The 18,037-nt window shown below is 53.3% G+C and overlaps 1 protein-coding gene across 1 annotated transcript in view; it reads left to right on the top strand.

Annotated features, from left to right (window-relative positions):
• Positions 1-18,037, top strand: part of TRPM8 (transient receptor potential cation channel subfamily M member 8) — a 56,224-nt gene extending 38,187 nt beyond the window's left edge. Inside the window, exons 20-24 of the mRNA XM_037069194.1 lie at positions 1,315-1,492; positions 6,070-6,260; positions 13,701-13,800; positions 14,803-14,836; positions 17,972-18,037. Of these exons, the coding sequence (XP_036925089.1) occupies positions 1,315-1,492; positions 6,070-6,260; positions 13,701-13,800; positions 14,803-14,836; positions 17,972-18,022 (554 nt within the window). The 3' untranslated portion in view covers positions 18,023-18,037. The remainder of the gene's footprint in view (positions 1-1,314; positions 1,493-6,069; positions 6,261-13,700; positions 13,801-14,802; positions 14,837-17,971) is intronic.

Raw genomic sequence — 18,037 nt, 5'->3', positions numbered from 1 at the left:
CCACAGTAGCCTGGGCTTGTCGCGTCCCGATCTGCCATGGAAGAAGCACTCTGGAGTTTCCCTTGCCCTTCGGGCCACATTCCCCATCTCCCTGCTGTTCTCTCCCTCATCCTGGAGCCCGCATGCAGTCTCTGGCTTCTCCTGCTGAGCCTCTTTCAAGATCTGAGAAGCAGCTGTCTTTCTGCTCAGCCACGGACAGGCACCCTGTTGTCGTTGCCCCCATCTGCCCACTGTGCTGACCGTTCTCCTCAGTAAGCGCGATTGGTCCTGGGAGAGCCCTTGCACGTGGGTTAGTGCCTCCTAGGGGCGGCGCTCACAGTAACTTAAAGGGCCAGTGGCTCCTCGGGGTGTCTGGGAAGCCACACGCCTTCTCCATGTCTCTCCGTTCCATTACGGCAAACCGGCACCGCCCCACTCTCCCGGCAGGGCAGGGCAGGGCACCCCTCAGCACCCCTCACTCACACCAGACAAGGCCTCCAGCCCAGGGTGACTCTGTGGGCCAGGCACTTTGCCCACTGCCTAACCTGCGATTTCTCAGCGCCTCCCAACGAAAGCTCTCCCTCCTCCCCTCCAGACTCTGTCTTCCTCCAAGGCCCCCTTTCTAGGCTCTGTCGCCGTTCACACGGTTGTGCACGTTAGTGTCCTGTCCTGGACGCCCCTGGGACTTCATCCCCTGTGTCCAGGTCGCCAGCCAGCGTTGTTTTTTCCTGCTGTCTTTGAGATTCAGCCATGTTTACCTTCCCCACCGCCACCACCGAGTTGCCCTCATCACCTGCCTGCTTGGATCTCACCGGTCTCTCTGCCCCGCCCCACTCCATTCCCTCCGGGTCCTTGTCCCCAGTGCCGCAGCCAGAGCAATGCTCTAAGAGTCCGTCGTGCGTCATTCCTCCACGTAAAGTGGACTAATGGCTGCCCGTTGTTTTCAGTGGGCAGAGGGGAGACCTCCTTCCAGGGGGCGCTGTTCTGGGGGGACCGCCAAGCTCACGTGTGTGTCCTTCTTGCGGGTTGAGCCTTTGGACTTGGGTGGCTGCTTCTCTGCCTATCCAGAGGCGGGCAGCTCCCCCAGGGCCAGGACTGCGTCCGCTTCACCTTTCCTTGTACCTCCTGTCCTCGCGGAGTCCCGGGCTCCCACTAGCTGCTCAATAAACACTCGAGTGGATGAACGTGGGACTCGAAGGCTTCACCCTGGGTGGATAAAGTGCCTTAGAACAGTGCCTGACACGTCGCGCGGTCGCCATCGTGTGTCCCCCCAGGGTGGCCCGGCACTGCCCCTGCGGGGGTCCTCACGCAGCCTCTCGGTCTGCCCCCGGTCAGGTACCACGTACGACTTTGCGCACTGCACGTTCACGGGGAACGAGTCCAAGCCGCTGTGCGTGGAGCTGGACGAGCACAACCTGCCGCGCTTCCCCGAGTGGATCACCATTCCCCTGGTGTGCATCTACATGCTGTCCACCAACATCCTGCTGGTGAACCTGCTGGTTGCCATGTTCGGGTGCGTGCTCCGTCCGCCTGGGGCGCGGGGGCGGGGCTGGAGGGACCGGGAGCAGAGCCTCGGAGGCCACCCTAGGGGAGCTCCCTCGAGAGCTTCGTGGGACAGGTGATCCGAAGTGGGTGGGGCCTTAAACGGTCTTCGTTGGAAATACAACGTGTCTCTATGAGCTGTGCCACGAGTTAATTTGACACCGGAGACTGGACCACCCTTGGATGCACCCAGACTCTGGGTGTTTAACAACCCTTTAGGAATGTCCCCGAGCTTCGTGAGGTCAGTGTGACCTTGCCTCCAACGTTCTTGTGTTCCACGGAACGCAGGGCTCAAAGGACCTGGCCTTTATGTACTTGCTGCTTTAAGATTTTCAGTTTAAGTCCAAATACAAAGAGTCAGGCGAGTGACTCCCCTTTGGGGCTCATGTCTACCTAGGCTGAGGGAGAGCATGAGCGCGCGATGGTCCGAAGTATGTTCATTGCCTTTGGCAATTCTTACTACGTGTGGAAAATCGTGGTTTTCACGTCCCCTCACCCTCCTTAGGAGCATTTCGGGGAGTCCCGCGTGGTGGTTTCAGTGGGAACACCTTCGTTTTATGCCGTGCCTTTAAGGCAGATAGATAGTCATTTTGGGTAGTGAGTCCTGGCACAGACAGACAGACACTTTGGCAACAGAACGCAACTTAAAAATTACATGTTAAAGTTTGAGGTGGAATAGAAACCCTTGGATGGGGCCGAATGGGGCACGTGCCTCTGAAGATGTCCCTCAGAGGGGCTGGGCAGGGAGTGGTCACCGGGCTTTTCCGAGTGCAGAGATGTTCTCACACTGAGCCGGCCGGCGGGGACATTTCTGCAGGTCACTGCTCTGCTGGGACCTGTGAAAGGGTTTCAGTCTTTCCCGCAGCAGCATCCGGAGACTGGCGCAGGGTTGGGGGAGTGGTGCTGGAGACCTGGGAGATTAAGGTGGTCTGGGGAGGAGCCCATGAGGATGGTGGGCAGGGCTGGGTACTGGGCTACGGGGAACCTTGTATGTCACGTGACGGGTTTGCTGGTTTTCCTATAGGTAGATTTCTGGGTCTAGACACAGGCCTATGGTGCCCCCCTTGGCTGTGTTGCTGACTGCGGTAAACGAAATCGAGTCAGCGCTTCGAAAATCAGTGCGGGAGACCCCTGCTTGTCTCCTACTGGTGGCTTGGAACCTCCTTTTTTTTGATGCTGCAGAACCAGAGGGGGCCCAGGATGCAGGGGGGAACACATTAACAGGCTTGCTGGGACATGGGGAGGGTGCAAAGAAGTCAGCGTCACAGGGTCATGGGCAGGGCTGGCTGGAGACAGCCTGCCTGTGGGCAAGGAGTAACAGGCAGCAAATGCATGAAACCCGAGGGCTTCAGGAGGGCTCACCTGATCGAATTCTAGCCTCTGAGTCTCTTGTATTTCCGTTTATTCTCGGGTTCTGCCGTTGTTTCGGCGCCTACTTTCTCTTTTGTGAATTTTCTGCAGACTTTTCATTCTGGTCTGTTGATCAAACTTTCTATTTTGGTTTCTACTACCAAATGGCTTTAATTGCTGCTTAAAAAATATCATTTTAACATCTGTTGTACAAGTGCCCTCATTATTCTTATTCAAACTTTCCTGGCCTGTCTTGTGTATTTAATCATACGGAGGCGCCTAAGCCTCACGTTCTGAAATCCTTTTTCTTCCTCCTTAAAAAAATTGCGAATTTTATGATGATGATGTTAACTTTGTAGGGACATTTAGGGGAAGCTGGCCTTTTTAAAACATCTCACCATCCAGAAGAAATGGTGTGACTCCCCATTTGTTCACGCATGTGCAGTTTCTCAGCAAAGTTTTATGGTGGCATTCATATGAATCTGGTAGATTTTTGTTACATTTTTCCAGCCATTTTTGTTGTGAATGAGATATTTTTTCTCATATATGTATTTTTCAATAACGACTTTTTGATGTGTAGGAAGGCTATTAAAGTTTTGCTCATTTATTTTGGAGTAAGTCTACTCACTGAATTCTTTTTATTCTTGTTTCTTTTTTATCATGTCATGGGAGTTTCCTCCTATTTCTTATTTATTAAGCTCTTTTCTTCTTCTTTTTTTTCCTAATCAGAAATGGATGTTGAATGTTGCCAGAAGGCTCTGCAGCAACTATTGAAATAACATTTTTCCTTTTGATCTGGGCTGGGTTGTGGAAATGATGCATTGTGTAAATGCTCTCACTCCTCAGTCATCCTCTGTTCATGCTTTTCACATCCTGCTGCATCTCATTTAAGCACAGCTATCTGAACCCTAAACATTTGTTATCTCTCTGTAACATTTTCAAGGTCAGCGAATTTCTGGAAGCTTGTGTCTCTGTGGGGCCCCTGCTTCCTCCTCCTCTCCTGCTCCCAGGCAGGCGCTCATGTGGTCGTAGGTGACTGAGCTGTTATTGCCGCCAGTCTCTTGCCAGCCAGCCGGGGGGAGCTGAGGACACCAGCTGTCACCGGGGACACAGAGCAGGGCCCAGAGCAGGACCTCTCCCAGGGAAGACACGTTGGTTGGCAGGGAGACTGAGGAGCATGGTTGGGGTGGAGAGGTGGCCTCCGAGCTGGTCCGGTGTCAGGCTTGCTGAGGAGGGTGCATGGGCCAGATGGTGAGCCAGCCTCTCCTTTACAGAAAGGGAAAGTGTCTAAAGAACATAAACATTGCTTCAGCAGCGCTCAATTTCAGCCAGAACCCTCATGTCACTTTGGCTCAGTCGGGAACTGACTTGAGAGACAAAGAACCTTCTGGAAGCTGCTGCTATGTGGGAAGGTGGACCTCAGTGCGTAAACAAACCTCACACCACCAATCTGGAAATGCACTATTTATGCAAAGTGGCTTTTGGGTATTAATGTCCAGTGGTCAGCCAGCTCACTCACATCCCCTGGGGTGGGGAGGAGGGTGTGTATGTTTACCCAGGAAAGGAACGTGGCTCTCTGGATCCACCCTGCTCCACACCCCCACCCTGGGGTGCAGAGGGAAGCTCTTTGCAGCCGACTGAGGAGCGAAGGACACAGCAGTATGAGGCAGAGTGCTTCAAAGTGGTGAAGTGCACCAATGCGAAACCTTTTTCTCCGGGCTCTGGCCCGAATCCATTCTGGACCAGGGATGGATGACTTTTGTCTAAGGTCCAGCGAGGGCCTTCGCTTTGACCATATGTGATTTATGTAGTGAGGTTACATTGTCAATCCAAGTTTGAGCCTAATTGTCATATAGGTTGGCCTGGAAAAACTCCAGCCATTGTTAACATAATGAGAACAGTTTGCGTGACATCACCCTCAGTGCAACCTGGCAGCCAAGGAGAGTGGACTGGACTGCACATGTGTGAACAATGACAACTTCACTGTACTGGCCAGTGGGGGTGGTAGATGCCATGGAGTGAGCTGTGTACTGTGTGGCCATCGCATTCAAAATGACTGAGTAGAGCAATGAATCTGCATCAAATTTTATGTTAAGCTTGAACATTCCTGTGGTTCAGTAGTTTCTAAGCTAGAAACTATTCGGATGGTTCAGAGGCTGCAGCTTTGGGCAACTGGTGATTGGCAGCTTCATCACGACAATGCACCCTCTCGTGCCTCACGTCTCATGCAGAGTGTTTTTGGAAAAACATCAAGTCACCCAGGTGACTCAGTCCCCATACAGCCCAGATCTGGCACCCTGTGACTGCTGGCTTTTCCCGAAACTGAAATCACATTTGAAAGGGAAGAGATTTCAGACTGTTGATGAGATTTAGGAAAATACAGCAGGGCAGCTGATGGTGACTGGGAGAACTGTGTGAGGACCCAAGGTGCCTAATATGAAGGGGACTCAGTTGTCATTGTCCTGGGTACTATGTTTCTTGTATCTTGCATCTTCTTCCATACATGTCTGTGTTTTTCATATTACATGGCTGGATACCTTCTGGACAGACCTTGTATGTGTTTTCCCAACATATAAAAATTAGCCATGAACATAATTTTCCATGGCTGCCTAACGCGATCATGTTGATTAAGCATAACGTGGGAAGCATGTGGTTAGCGCCCACCCTTTGTGTTGTTCTGTTGTGCAGTGGCAAACGGCCCTGTGCGTGTGCCCACTCACACGCTGCCTGTTCTCAGTGCCTGCTTAGTCTTGGGGGAAGTTTCCAGAAGAAAAGTCACTGGGTCAGAGGGGTGAACCTTTGGAAGGTCCTTGGCAAATGGGAGGGCATGCTATGCCCAGGAGAGTCAGTCCCTTGGGCGTCTTTGTATCTCACTTAATAATAGACTAATGAAAAAAACAGACTCTTTGAAAAGTCTTGAAATAAAAATAAGTTTAGAGTTTTGACATTTCTTTCTGTGATTGAAGAGGAAACACCCACAAAACAAAACCCACAAGCCAGAAACCATTCTGACCCCTCCTGAAGTGGAGTGCTCAGCCTGGTGCCGAGCGGTTCTGGCCATCCCGCTGGCAGGGACGTTGTGTCCTGTCCAGACCCCAACTGTCCGGGTCGGAGCTTAAAATCACTAGCGCTGCATTTGGCGGTGAAACGACTGGTGCGGGAAGGCCCAAACCTGACCTTGCCTCCTGCTTCCGCCAGCTACACCGTGGGCATCGTCCAGGAGAACAACGACCAGGTCTGGAAGTTCCAGAGGTACTTCCTGGTGCAAGAGTACTGCAACCGCCTGAACGTCCCCTTCCCCTTCGTGGTCTTCGCCTACCTCTACATGGCGGTGCGGAGCTGCGTCCAGGGCTGCTGCCAGGAGGGACCCGCCCAGCCCTTGGCCTGCTGTGAGTGGCCTGCCCGCGGGCACTGGGGTCGGGGGCAGAGACACACTTCGGGGGGCGGGCTGGGGCGTCCGGGGCTCAGCTGCCTACTGCTCACACCTGTCTGTCTGTCTGTCTGTCCGTAAAGCTTGGGCATCAGGCCAGCCAAGGAATCAATCACCATATTTTGCCATGTACAACATGCACTTTTTTTGCACAAACTTTTGAGAGAAAAAAAAGGGTGTGCATTACACGTGGTAGTACTAATTACATATCGGATATAAATGTTTTTAATTCTCTTATTTATGTTTATGTGTTAAAAGTGTAGCTCTAGAAAGCAGTGAACAATATCCGTATGCAAAACAATACCCTGGAATATGATAATGAGTTTTGTTTCTAAGTATAAATAAGTAAGTAATTGAATTCAAAAAATTAAAAGATTTTTTTTCCTTGACTTGGTAAAACAGTGTCACCTTAGAGGTCAGGATGCACAGGCCAGTGTGCTCACTGGCCCATGCATTGCCGGTTGGGGGGGCTCCCCCGGAGGGCTCGCCTCCTGTCAGCTGGTGGAGTTGTCGGGAAGGGGGCCGTTGGCTCGTCCCTGTTTTTGTGACTCCCTCTCCCCCACCCGGCACTGCTGTTGCTGACCCTCAGCCCAGGGAGGGTGGAGGGTGAAGAGCAGACAGTCCTTTGTAGAGACGGGGACCCTGTCCCAGGCTGGGTCTGTGCCCTCTGGCCTGGCACGGGTTGATACGGGGGCTCTGGGGGTCCTTCAGCGGTTGCCCAGCTGGCCCGCCATGTCAGTCCCCCGCGGGCAGTGCTTTCCCTGGAGGCTGCTCCCCTCGAGCCTCTGGTTTCCAGGGGCCCGTTCCGCACACTCCCTGTGGGGGACCCAGCGCCTTCCGGAGGGCAGGCCAGTCCGTCCTCTCGCGTGGCCACCCATCTCCTCAGCCCGACCCCCTTGGGGCTGCGGGCGAGTCTCTCCCCGGACCCCTCTCTTCCCTGCACCAGGGGCCAGGGTCGCTCACCCTTGGGTTCCTGGTCGCACCCTGGCCACCAACTTCCTTGGCTTCAGGGAGCACCTGTCCAGCTCTCCTAGCCACACGTGGCTAGGTCTTCCCGACACCCGATCTGAGAGCCGCAGAGCCGGGCGGACGCGTCTCTCCGGTCTGCAGACCTGTGTCAGCCGTGTAAGCGCAAAAGGAGGTGAGGGTTCTTTCATTCGTTGGAGGTCGGGGGGCAAAGGACCGGATGGGGCCTGTTCTCCTGCCCTCTGCCCCTGACTTGGGCCAGGCGGTGCATCTCGGGGGGCGCCAGGGCGTGGGGTGGGGGTGGGGGTGGGGGCCGGTGGCAGGGCCACTTCCCCATCAGGCACAGCACCGGGAACCATGTGGTCAGGGCCCACGAACATCTTTTACTTTCTCTTAAAGATCAGGAGAAAACTAATGAACTTCTAGTCCGCAGAAAACATGTGGGAGTATACTTGCCTTTATACTAACTCAGTCTTCGTACATTTTAATAGATGTTGTTTTAACCCAGGAAGGGGCGCGTAAGGGCAAAAGTATGAGGGCCTAAGGTGACCCACTGGGGCCCGTTCATCCAGAGTGTCCCCCACTTACTACTAGATGTTCTGCCCCCAGACATGCAGTCAGGGGACCAACTCCTCCCAGTTGGTCGGGGACTGTCCCGATTGTGAAATTGCGAGTCCAGCATCCCAGGAGCCCTATCACTTCCAGGGGCTGCGGGTCACCCTTCTGGGGCCACTGAAGTCTTAAAGGGCCCGGTGGGCTGCCAGGGGATGTCAGCAGTGGCTCAGGTCGGCCCCAGCCCTGTGCCCGCAGGATCTGCATTCTCAGCCTCCTGTGGGGAAAGCAGAGAAGGGCCGCGCTAGGTCTCCGAGCAGGTGGCTTGTGGGTGACTGTTTAACAGACCATCCCAAAGCCCAGTGGCCTGAAATGACCAGCACTTCTTTGCTCATGGTCCCGCGGGTTCGCCCCTGGTCCGGGCTCAGCTGGGAGGGCTGGTCTCGGCCGCCCCCTGCGTTGGTCACTGGACAGGTGGGCTGTGCCCTGGCTGAGTCTGATGGCCATCTGCACTCTCGTGTGTGGGGGAAGCCTCCACGTGTCCCAGCTCACGCTCCCTACATGGAGGCTGGATTCCCACATCAAGCTGTGACTGCATAGTCGCATGACATCATTTCTGCTGCATTCTATTGGTCAAGGGACATCCCAGGCCCACCCAGTTGGAGGAATGGGCCGAATGGGTGGGTCCCCTGGGAGGGCCTCCTTCACCCGGCACTGGCCAGTCCAGGAAAAGTGAGCTTGTCGCTGCCCTCCCTGCCTGCCACTCACAGCTCATGTGGGCTGTGCCGGGGGCAGCCTGTGAGGGGCTTCCTTCCCACCAACTCACCTGCCACAGTAATTAGATTCGACACACCGGAAATGGAAGTGCTTTGCTACCCAGTCCGCTCTGAGCAGTCCAGAATGACCTGTGACGCCTTGAGCAATTAAAAATAAAATTCCCCACACGTAGGCTGACCCTGCGAACGAGTCGGACCCCCTTTGCTGTGCCTGTCGGGGCCTCTCCGAGCTCAGGAAAGTGGAGGCAGGTCTTTGAGAAATAACCTCTTCATGCTTCTCAGTTCTAAGTGGAGTCCCCTTTGCCAGTCTCCCACAGCGGCTGCCTTTCACGAGTAATCGGGAGATCTTTGTCCTCCTCCCTTGAAAAGCGTCTGTGCCGAGCCCTTGCTCTCCGAGCCGCATCTGTGGTAGGCGGGGGCGTTAGATGCACAATCGTGCTTCCAGAACGTGACCTTTAGCAGTTTGGGATAGAAAGGGGTGCCTGGATGTGTATGAATTATTCACTGAGTCTTACTGCCAAGAATGAAAGAGCTTTAATTGAGAGATGTGGGACGCACTTATTCCACAGAACGCGTAGGGCACCAGGAGAGCCACACTGTGGACGCCTAAACCCCAGACTAGAGTGAAGCAGGGAGGACTTCCTGGAAGAAGGAGGTATTTAAGTTGAGACCCAGAGGATGAGCAGGAATTTAGCCAGGCAAAAGGGCAGAGGCTGAGAGGGGGCCACAGAGTGAGGCGTGGTCAGCAAGAGGAGGAAGTTAGGGCCGTCAGAGGAGAGCAGAGAGGCAACCCTGGAGCCGAGGGCTCAGGAGGACTAATAAAAGACCCCGGGCCATGTCCCACAGCCAGGTTCTAGCTCCACCCAGTCCCCCTGCCTCCTGTCCCCAGCCCACCGCGTCACAGTGTGTCATCCTAAATCCCAGGGGAAGGGAAAATGCAGATGGAAGACATGATAGTGCAAGAAATGGTGACATAAGTCCTGAAGCGCACATCACAATAGTACGCCCCTTTGCTGATGAACTTGTCTCCCTCAACCGGAAGTGAACCAAGGTGTCCCCAGATCAAAGTGATGCCCTGTGGATGCTGATTCTCCATCAGGTGACTTGACAAGGAGCAGTCACCGTGGAGTTTGGGGGAGGCTCTTGAAATGGGTCCCCTGCCCTGCCCTGGAGCACTAATGGTAAAAAAAAAGTCTCTGTTACAGCAAAAAAAGTACAGGGTGTGGCACAAATAACACCTCATTTTTACCACATAAAAGCCTTTTACTACAAAACCGTAAGCGTGTAGTTTGGTAACATAACAATATCACACTGAAGCACACCACGTGACGTTTTAGGTGAAGGATTCACATGGCTCTCCGTCTCGTGCGAGACACGTGCCCGACCAACCACCCTCGGCGGCGTCCCTGCTGCCGTCCCTGCAGGTGTTGAGGGCGATTTGGGAAGCAGGTGACCTGGACAGGACCCAGCACCACTCACTGGAGGTTTATGGGCCGACTGTGCTCGTCTCCATGTTGGTTTTGCAGGGCGAAGTGGAGATTTTCTGCTCTGTTCGCGCCACTGCTCCCAGGTGTCGGGTGGCCCAGGGGCTGCTGGGGGTGTGTGTGTCTCCCTCTGGGCTTCTCTCTGTCGTAGCCGGCGAAACGGCCCCCGACCGCCCCGCGTGGGGTCACGTTTCGTGTTGGGAGGGTCATTCCCGTCACTTCAGTGCACCCCACATGTTGAGACGATTCAGGAAGCAAAAGATAAATTTTACTCATCTGAACAATTAAGAAAAATTTAACTTGCTAGGAAACATCATTTTTTGTGTGTGTGGAGTTCATGAGCTACATAGAAATGGCAGCAAGCTGCTCACGAATATGACCTTCGACACTGGCCCTCACCCACTTGCCTCCTGTCCCAGGACCTCCATGCCCTGAAGCCTGGCTTTCAGGATGTAAATGCGCCGCTGACTCCCAGCTTCATGTCACAGGTTCAGGGCTCCTTATCGTCACCTTTTCTAACAGCATTATTTCAGGACACCAGTGTCGCCTTTGGGACGTCGTTAGACATCACAGCTACGTAACTGCCTTTCTTGATGAAGAAACCGTTGTGACAGTTTGGACGAGGCACTGTCTTTCTGCCCATCATTTCAGCGCAGAAGACAGAGGGAGTCATTTCCGGCTGAGAGAATGGACAGTCTTTATGTCGGAGGCGAGGATTGAAGTGCAGGTCTGGAATCTGTACCCCGAAACGGTGCCCGAGGTCAGAGGCAAGTGAGGACGGGCCTCAGAGGTGTCTTTGGCTGCCGTCCTGAAGCCGCGTCGTGGAGGACGAGTGTCTGTGGGACCTGGGGGGAGGCTCGGGGCCACAGAGACCTTCAGATTTGGAGGCAAATGCAAAGCAAGTTTAGGAGATGAATTGCCAACCAGAGTCTCTGACAACAAGTTTTGTACTTTTTTTTTTTTCGGTCCTGAATTGTTCCAGATAAAAAAACAAACGCAGTTAAAAGGTGCACGGAGGAAGATCAGACTCCGTGTAAATCAAAGACGGTGCCCAACGAGGAGCCTGTCTGGGAGGAAGATGAGCAGCTGAGGGAGATGGTGAAGGTCTCTCCGTGGTGGGTCACCGGGCGGGATGGGCAGCGGGACTGCGTGCGGGGAGGGCCTGCGCTCCGGAGAGGCGCATGCGCAGTCCAGGGTCAGCGGAGCCGGGGCGCTGCTGTGTGAGTGAAGACAGGCCAGTCCCCTGGGCTCGGCTGCGGTGTGAAAGGCAGGACGACATGGGTCGCATGTCCTCAGAACTTCATGGTTCAGCAGAATGGGAACAGAAAGATGGAAACAGACCCCCCGTTTGGCCAGCAAACGGATGGGGGTTCAGCTTGAGGAAGCAAACAGAGGCCAGAAGTGACTCGCCGAGCCTGCATCTGTCTCCCTCACGGCCCTGGGTGGGCCATGATCTTACAGGTGGAGAGACACACATGTGAGCCCTGCACCTCCTCCCTCCTCACAGGCTCCTCACTCTCGGGAAGGAGTAGGGAGGGGGATGGGAGGCCACCAGAGGATGGGATCCTTCCCTGCTCCCCACCCCCACCCGCAGTGATGGCAGGAGCGGGGGCGGGGCCAGGACTCGCACAGACCAGCCACCGGGTCCTCCTGGGAGCCCCCTATGGCAGAAGCTGCAGCACCACGATTGCCACGGCCTCTTCCAGCAACCTGTGCCCTGAATCCACTGCGTGTTTGCCTCCGGGGATGGGGAATGTAAGCTGGAAATTGCTGTTCTTTGGAGAAAAATGCCAAGTTTTTCAAAGAACTTTCAGAAAATATAAGGTCCAGACTTCTGTTTTTGGGGATGTCTTCAAGCAATTAAAAAATATGTGCTACCCAGTAATTCTATTTTTATAAAAGATGAAAAAGTAATTCATATTTATTAGTGGAACTTTAGAAAAATGCAAGAAAGCACAAATGAGGAAGAGCAAAGGCGAATGTAACCACCAGCCACAGATAAATAGCAACATGCTGGTATTTATCCTCTTCTCCTGTGGTTGTATAATAATTTGGTCTGCGCATGCACATTCACAGTTGGATTTGTTCATTTAACTAATAACACATCACAAGTATTTCCCAGATCCATAAATACCAATCTGCATGACAATTTTTAACTGGAATATTCCAACATCTCAATGCACCATAATTAATTTTACCATCCTCTTGTTAAACGTGTAGGATTTTCAGCTTCTTTGTTATCCTATAGTACTGTGAGAAACAGCTCTATGCATTAATTTTTGAGCACATCCTCTGAGCTATTTCGAGAAGAGACGATTCTAGACCGGGAGTATGTATACGTTTAAGTTTTCTGATCTTATCTGGTGCCCTGCAGGTCCCCGCTCCCCACGGCCGTGACAGTTTACAGGTTTTCCAGCGTGTGGGGAGCCTGTTCACCCACCTCTTGGCCAACGCAGGATCCAGCTGGTACGGTAGAACCTGCTACTTCCTGGCTGGGCTGGTGGACGTGCTTTGTCGTCATTTCCACCAGTTGCCTTGACTAAGTTGGGCGGTTTTTCTTGGCCATTTGCCATTCCTGCTCTCTGCCACCTGCGTCCAGGATGGTCTTGCCCTTACTGTGCTCTGTCTGGGCTCGTGCGTGCATTTTAATTACAGGAAAAAACATTGGAAACGGCATTGCTAGGGAAAATACAAGAGAAAGACATTTAGTTGTGAAGTATTTTCTAAAGTGAATAACCACCATTTAAAAATACATCTGAAAAAATTAAAAAATGAGAAAAACAAAGAAAAGAAGTAAATCTGTGTTTGTTATAATAGGATTTGCTTTGAACCTGCCACCTGCTTTTTGGCTATCGCTGATGCCCAGTTAATTCTTCCGAAATCCAGGAAGATGATATAGTTCTCCCTAAACTCGAACGTGTCCAGGACAAATCCTTAAGTAAAAACTAGATGCATTTGTTCCAAGCGGACAGCTGCAGGAACACGAGAGGATGGCTGTCCCTTGCCTGAAATCCAGGAGCTCTGGTCCTTCACTTGCTGGGCCCCTGAAAGGTGAGGCGCGGCAGGAAGCTGAACCGAGACTCTTGCCGAAAGGTGCCCCAGGCCCCTGCGCAGCACGTCCTGGGTGCCCCGGGAGGAAAAGAGGGGAGAATTTTCCTGGAGGTCTGCGCTCAGACTCTCCATCTCAGCGGGGTGGAGTGGTGTCAGGCCTTATGTGCCAAAGTTGCTGCCCTGTTAGGTTGAGACTGGGCAACCCATCAGTAGTTATTTAATGGCACAATCAGGGTAGCGTGATTATGCAATCACGATGGAAGAGGAACACAAGGAAATGAGAACCCAAGTCACTAGTGAAATGGTTGTGCTGAGTCACAAAACGAGAGTCAGGCTCCAGGCTGCTCAGCGTAGAATAAAGACTGCGTTCCTGGCTCAGGCTGCCAGCACATTCCTTAGTGTCCCCTCTTTCTGCTGCCGTCACTAGTGAATAGTGTTAGTCAGGTCAGCCTGCACTGGGTGAATCGGATTCTCCCGGCCCCGGAATGGCCAAATGCACTGTGGGTGTTGCTTCAGGAGTAAGGGGCGTGTGAAACAATGCGAATGTTTTTCTCTGTCTCTTTATTCAAGGTTTCACAAATGAAGACAATGAGACTCTGGCATGGGAGGGTGTCATGAAAGAAAATTACCTGGTCAAGATCAACACGAAGGCCAGTGACGCCTCAGAAGAGTACGTCAGCCCTTCATTCCCGCTCTGCGAGGCGCCCCCGTGTACCGGCCGGCAGGGCCCGGCAAGCTCTGTAAGGAGGGGTCACAGCAGAGAGCAGGAGCACAGGCAGACGCTACCCGGGCTGCTGGAGACAGACGGCGAATGTGGGCCAGCCCTTCGGGCAGGGCGCAGCCACCAGCCTGCCTTCCGCAGGGTCCTGCAAGGCCCTGGGGGAGACTGTGGTGTTTGGAACCTGCAGGGCAGGGCCTTGGGGCCGGGTGACCGGAGTGTAGGTCCCTCTGCAGCGGTTGCAGAGGCAGGTCCCAGAGAGTCCCTCAGGGGACGTACAGTGGGCCTGCACTGGCAGGGGCCACCCGTGTGTCTCTGTGACAAGGGGTAGGGATGTCAGAAGATGGAAAAACCATTTGGTCGAGGTGTTAGACTGTCCCTGAGACGGTCCGGACAGTCCTTTTCGGGTCCCGTGGAGCTGTTTATAAACATCACGCAGAACTAGAGGGGCCCCCAGTCCACAGATGGGCCCACGTGCCGTTTATGCAGGCCCTCTAGGAGCATGCCCTTCTTGCCATGTGGGTGACACGGTTACTGGGCAGAGTCTCAGATACCGAGCGCTCCAGACACCTCAAAATGCACTTGAACAGGAACGAGTAGGGAGAGGCACCACGGCGAGCTTCGCACAACCGCCAGGGAGCAGGGGACTCATGCTCTTTCCCAGTGACAAAGCAGACACCCCGGGCTTCCTCCACTTCTAGACTCTGAGACCCCGGTTTCGGAAGGGAGGACAGACCCTGCGGGTCCCCCCCAGCACAGTGGCTTCTGCTTGCTGTACAGCTAACTCGGGCAACAGTGGGGTGCTGTTCCTGGGGCTTAGGGAGAGAGTGCGACAGGCAAATGCAGTGAACGCTGATTTAGGTGGGCGTGAAGATGATCTGTATTTTGTTTTTTAAAAGACTGGAAAATGGAGTTTAATAGCTCTCCCTCTCTCTCTCTCTTTCCCCCTTGAAGAATGAGGCATCGGTTTAGACAGCTGGACACAAAGGTACAGTTTTGTTTATAGTTTAAGAAATAATATTTTCATCTTTTTAGAGCTTTAACTGGAAGCCAGTGGTTATGGTCTAAGATTAAAGAAGTTTACTATTAAAAAGTAGTTGTGGTGTTGACCGTAGTCAGCTGTCTTCGTTCACTGGGCAGGGTCTGGGTGCCGGAGCAGAATCGTTTCTTGGGTGATCAGCCCAGTGGGGGTTGTCCTGAAGTCCCGTTTCTAAGATCTGCAGAATCTCGTTTCTCTGACCCAGGACGGCTTACCGTACTCTCAGCTGCAGGGGCAGGTGGAAGATGCTGGCAATTACGGGAGCACCGGAGAGGCCCAGGGGACGGTTTGGGGGTCTGGGAGCCTCTGGGAGGCTCAGCTTTGAGGCCACTGTGTTTTGTTGCCTATTAAACTGCAGGGTGGGGCAGATGCATGAATATGCACTTGAGCATGAGGCGTAGGGCGAGCGGACCTGGACCCGGCACGGCGTCCCTTCCACCAGGGTCTGTTGAACAAAGCAGTCCCAGGCCAGCCCAGGTCCAGGTGGGAGGTGGGGGGAGCAGCCACTGCTCGGCGTGGGAGCAGCACATGCGTAGGGGGAGCGAGGGCGTGGTGGAGGCCCCTTTGGAGACAGGCCACCCCACGGTAGTGGGTCACGTCACAGCCGCTCTCGTTCTGCGGTTGTGCTGTTGCTGATTTTCAGCTGCGGGGCCGGGAAGACCCCTGTGTTAGTGGGGTCGAGTGCCACACACTCACGGTCACGCTGGACCTAGCTTGTGATCCTAGAGGCAGGAGAGAACGGAAAAATGCCGGACATTTTTAAAGATCAGAAATAGTTTACAGACTATTAAGAGAACGTAGGAAAGGAGCAATAAGGACCACGTTCTAAGATGATTTCTACGAGACGCAGGCAATATGTAATATACGGAAAACTTGACGGGACACATTCACCTTTCCACATTGTGTGTTTACATTTAAACACATGCTTGCACCGTCTGCTGCTTCTGGGCCTAGACCACATAACACGTAAAGTTTGTGTTTATGTGTTAGGTCATAACACGGGCCAGGCATCGGGCTCAGTGCGGTCACGGCAGGCCTGGCCCCTGGACTTTGTGAGGGCCCCTCTGTCCAGCGGTGTGGGGAGGGGCATTTGCAGGCCGAACTGTGCAGGACTGGATGCAATAGCGGGCTCCTTTGGGTATCCCCAGGCCTTCCAGGTCGTCTGCTCGGGGAATCCGGGAGCTGGGCACTTGTTCGTCTGGGTGTTGCGTTTGGAGAGGAAACAGGCTGTTTGTCCCGGGGTGTTGTGTCACTCTGGGCTCCCTGGGGTGGCCCTGCAGGGAGCTGGTGGGAAGTAAGACTGAGGGTTGGGCTGACGCTGTGGAAGCCACGCTTCAGTGCTGGCCCTGCCCTGGATGTGCAGAGGACAGACGGGACGGAGATTGCCGTGGACAGGCAGAGAGGAGCAGGCAGGAGCCTTGGGCTGCCTGGATGCCTGCTGGGTCTGTGCAGAGGTCATGGGGAGCCCAGGGCACTGACTAACGCCTAGGGACCAGGGAGACCCCCCAACCAGTAATGGTCTGGGCAGGAGACACTGTCAAAGGGGACAGGGAGCCTAAACAGTGGGGACAGTGGACCTGAGATGGGGGCTGAGGGAGTCACATGTCATGGAATCCTACCAAAGGCCGTCTACGCACACGTCCAAGCCAGGGTCTCTGGGGACCTCCAAGAGTGCCTGCAGGTTGGGTCCCCTCGCACGACGGTGGCTGTGGAGCTCAGCCCCTTTGCTGGTTTCCGCAAGAAGCCCACCTCCACCATCATCCTGCAGGTCTGGGGAGACGTTGGGCACATCCCAGGGAAGACCCCAAGTTCATAGCACAGAGCCTGGGGGTCACCCCTGGGGTGTCACTACCTCTCCCCCTTCTCATCCTGCTCCCTGCTCCTTCTCCTGTTTTTTTCTGCCCTCCATTCTCTATGCCTCCTCTTCTGAGAAACAAAAAATAGACTTTCCATCCAGAGAAAGTGTAGGGGTCATCACTTGTTTCATGAGCAAGTTCTTGGAATCTTACTCCTACTTCTAACAGCGTATCAAAGCCACTCTACCACCTATTAGTAGCACAGAGCGCTGCCAGCGCCCAGAAGTCACATGCCTGTGGGTGGGGATCTCTCTGCGCCTTGCTTATTTTAGGCAGGCTCTAGCCCCAAGGGCTGCTTTTCGTTCTTAAGAAGAAGAAAGTTAAGCCCTGGCCGGTGTAGCTCAGTGGATTGAGCGTGGGCTGTGAACCAAAGGGTCGCTGGTTCAATTCCCAGTCAAGGCACACGCCTGGGTTGTGGGCCAGGTCCCCCATGGGGGCCACATGAGAGGAAACCACGCATTGAAGTTTCTCTCCTCTTTCTCCCTCCTTTCTCCCTCCTTTCTCCTCTCTAAAAATAAGTAAATAAATCTTTTTTTAAAAAAGAAAGTTAAATGAAGAGGTTATTACTGAAATGAAGCCCAAGTTAAACACATCTTTTTCCTGAGTGAGGGACATAGCAAGTTAGAAACCAAGGTACAGAAATTGGGTTGTGTCTGCAGCTTTGATCAAGGGTGCAGCCATGGTGTGTGATTTCGAACGAGCCTCATGCATCTTGTGAAATAGGGGGTATATCAAAAATAACTTTATTGGGCCTTGTACCTACCTTGCTCTACAACGTATGCTGTTTTGTGGTGAGGGAAGACACTTGGCCAAAACTTGATTTATTAATATTCAATATTATTTTCATGAGCATTATTATCAGAGCATAAATTTATTGTATCGTAGCTCATAATTTATATTAGTATTTCTTATGGGGAACATTATTTCTAAATAGTATTTCTCTGTGTTGTGAAAATCTATTATTTCTATGGAGGAATCACTAGTAACGTGCACTTGAGTAAAGCTAATACTAATTGATGGGAGTGGTCTCCTGCTCGTGATGTGATTTCAGAAAGGAAGCAGGGGCGGGGGCCGGAAGGTCCCGTCACTCATTCTGTCCTGCCCAGCATGAGCCACACTCGCCGTCTGATGCACGCGCACGATTTGTGTTTCATGGGAGAGCTAGGGCGCGATCATCTACACTTCCAAGTTGGCAAATCGGTCTTAAGGCCGGTTCTTTTCCCCCCAGCTGAATGATCTCAAGTGTCTTCTGAAGGAGATCGCTAATAAAATCAAATGAAACTCATGGACGGTG

This window comes from Sturnira hondurensis, unplaced genomic scaffold (assembly GCF_014824575.4).
Source record: "Sturnira hondurensis isolate 20B ecotype Veracruz unplaced genomic scaffold, ASM1482457v3 Scaffold0018493, whole genome shotgun sequence".
Lineage (NCBI taxonomy): Eukaryota > Metazoa > Chordata > Mammalia > Chiroptera > Phyllostomidae > Sturnira > Sturnira hondurensis.
The sequence above is the reverse complement of the archived record's forward strand: the minus strand, read 5'-3'. Positions and strand labels throughout refer to the sequence as shown.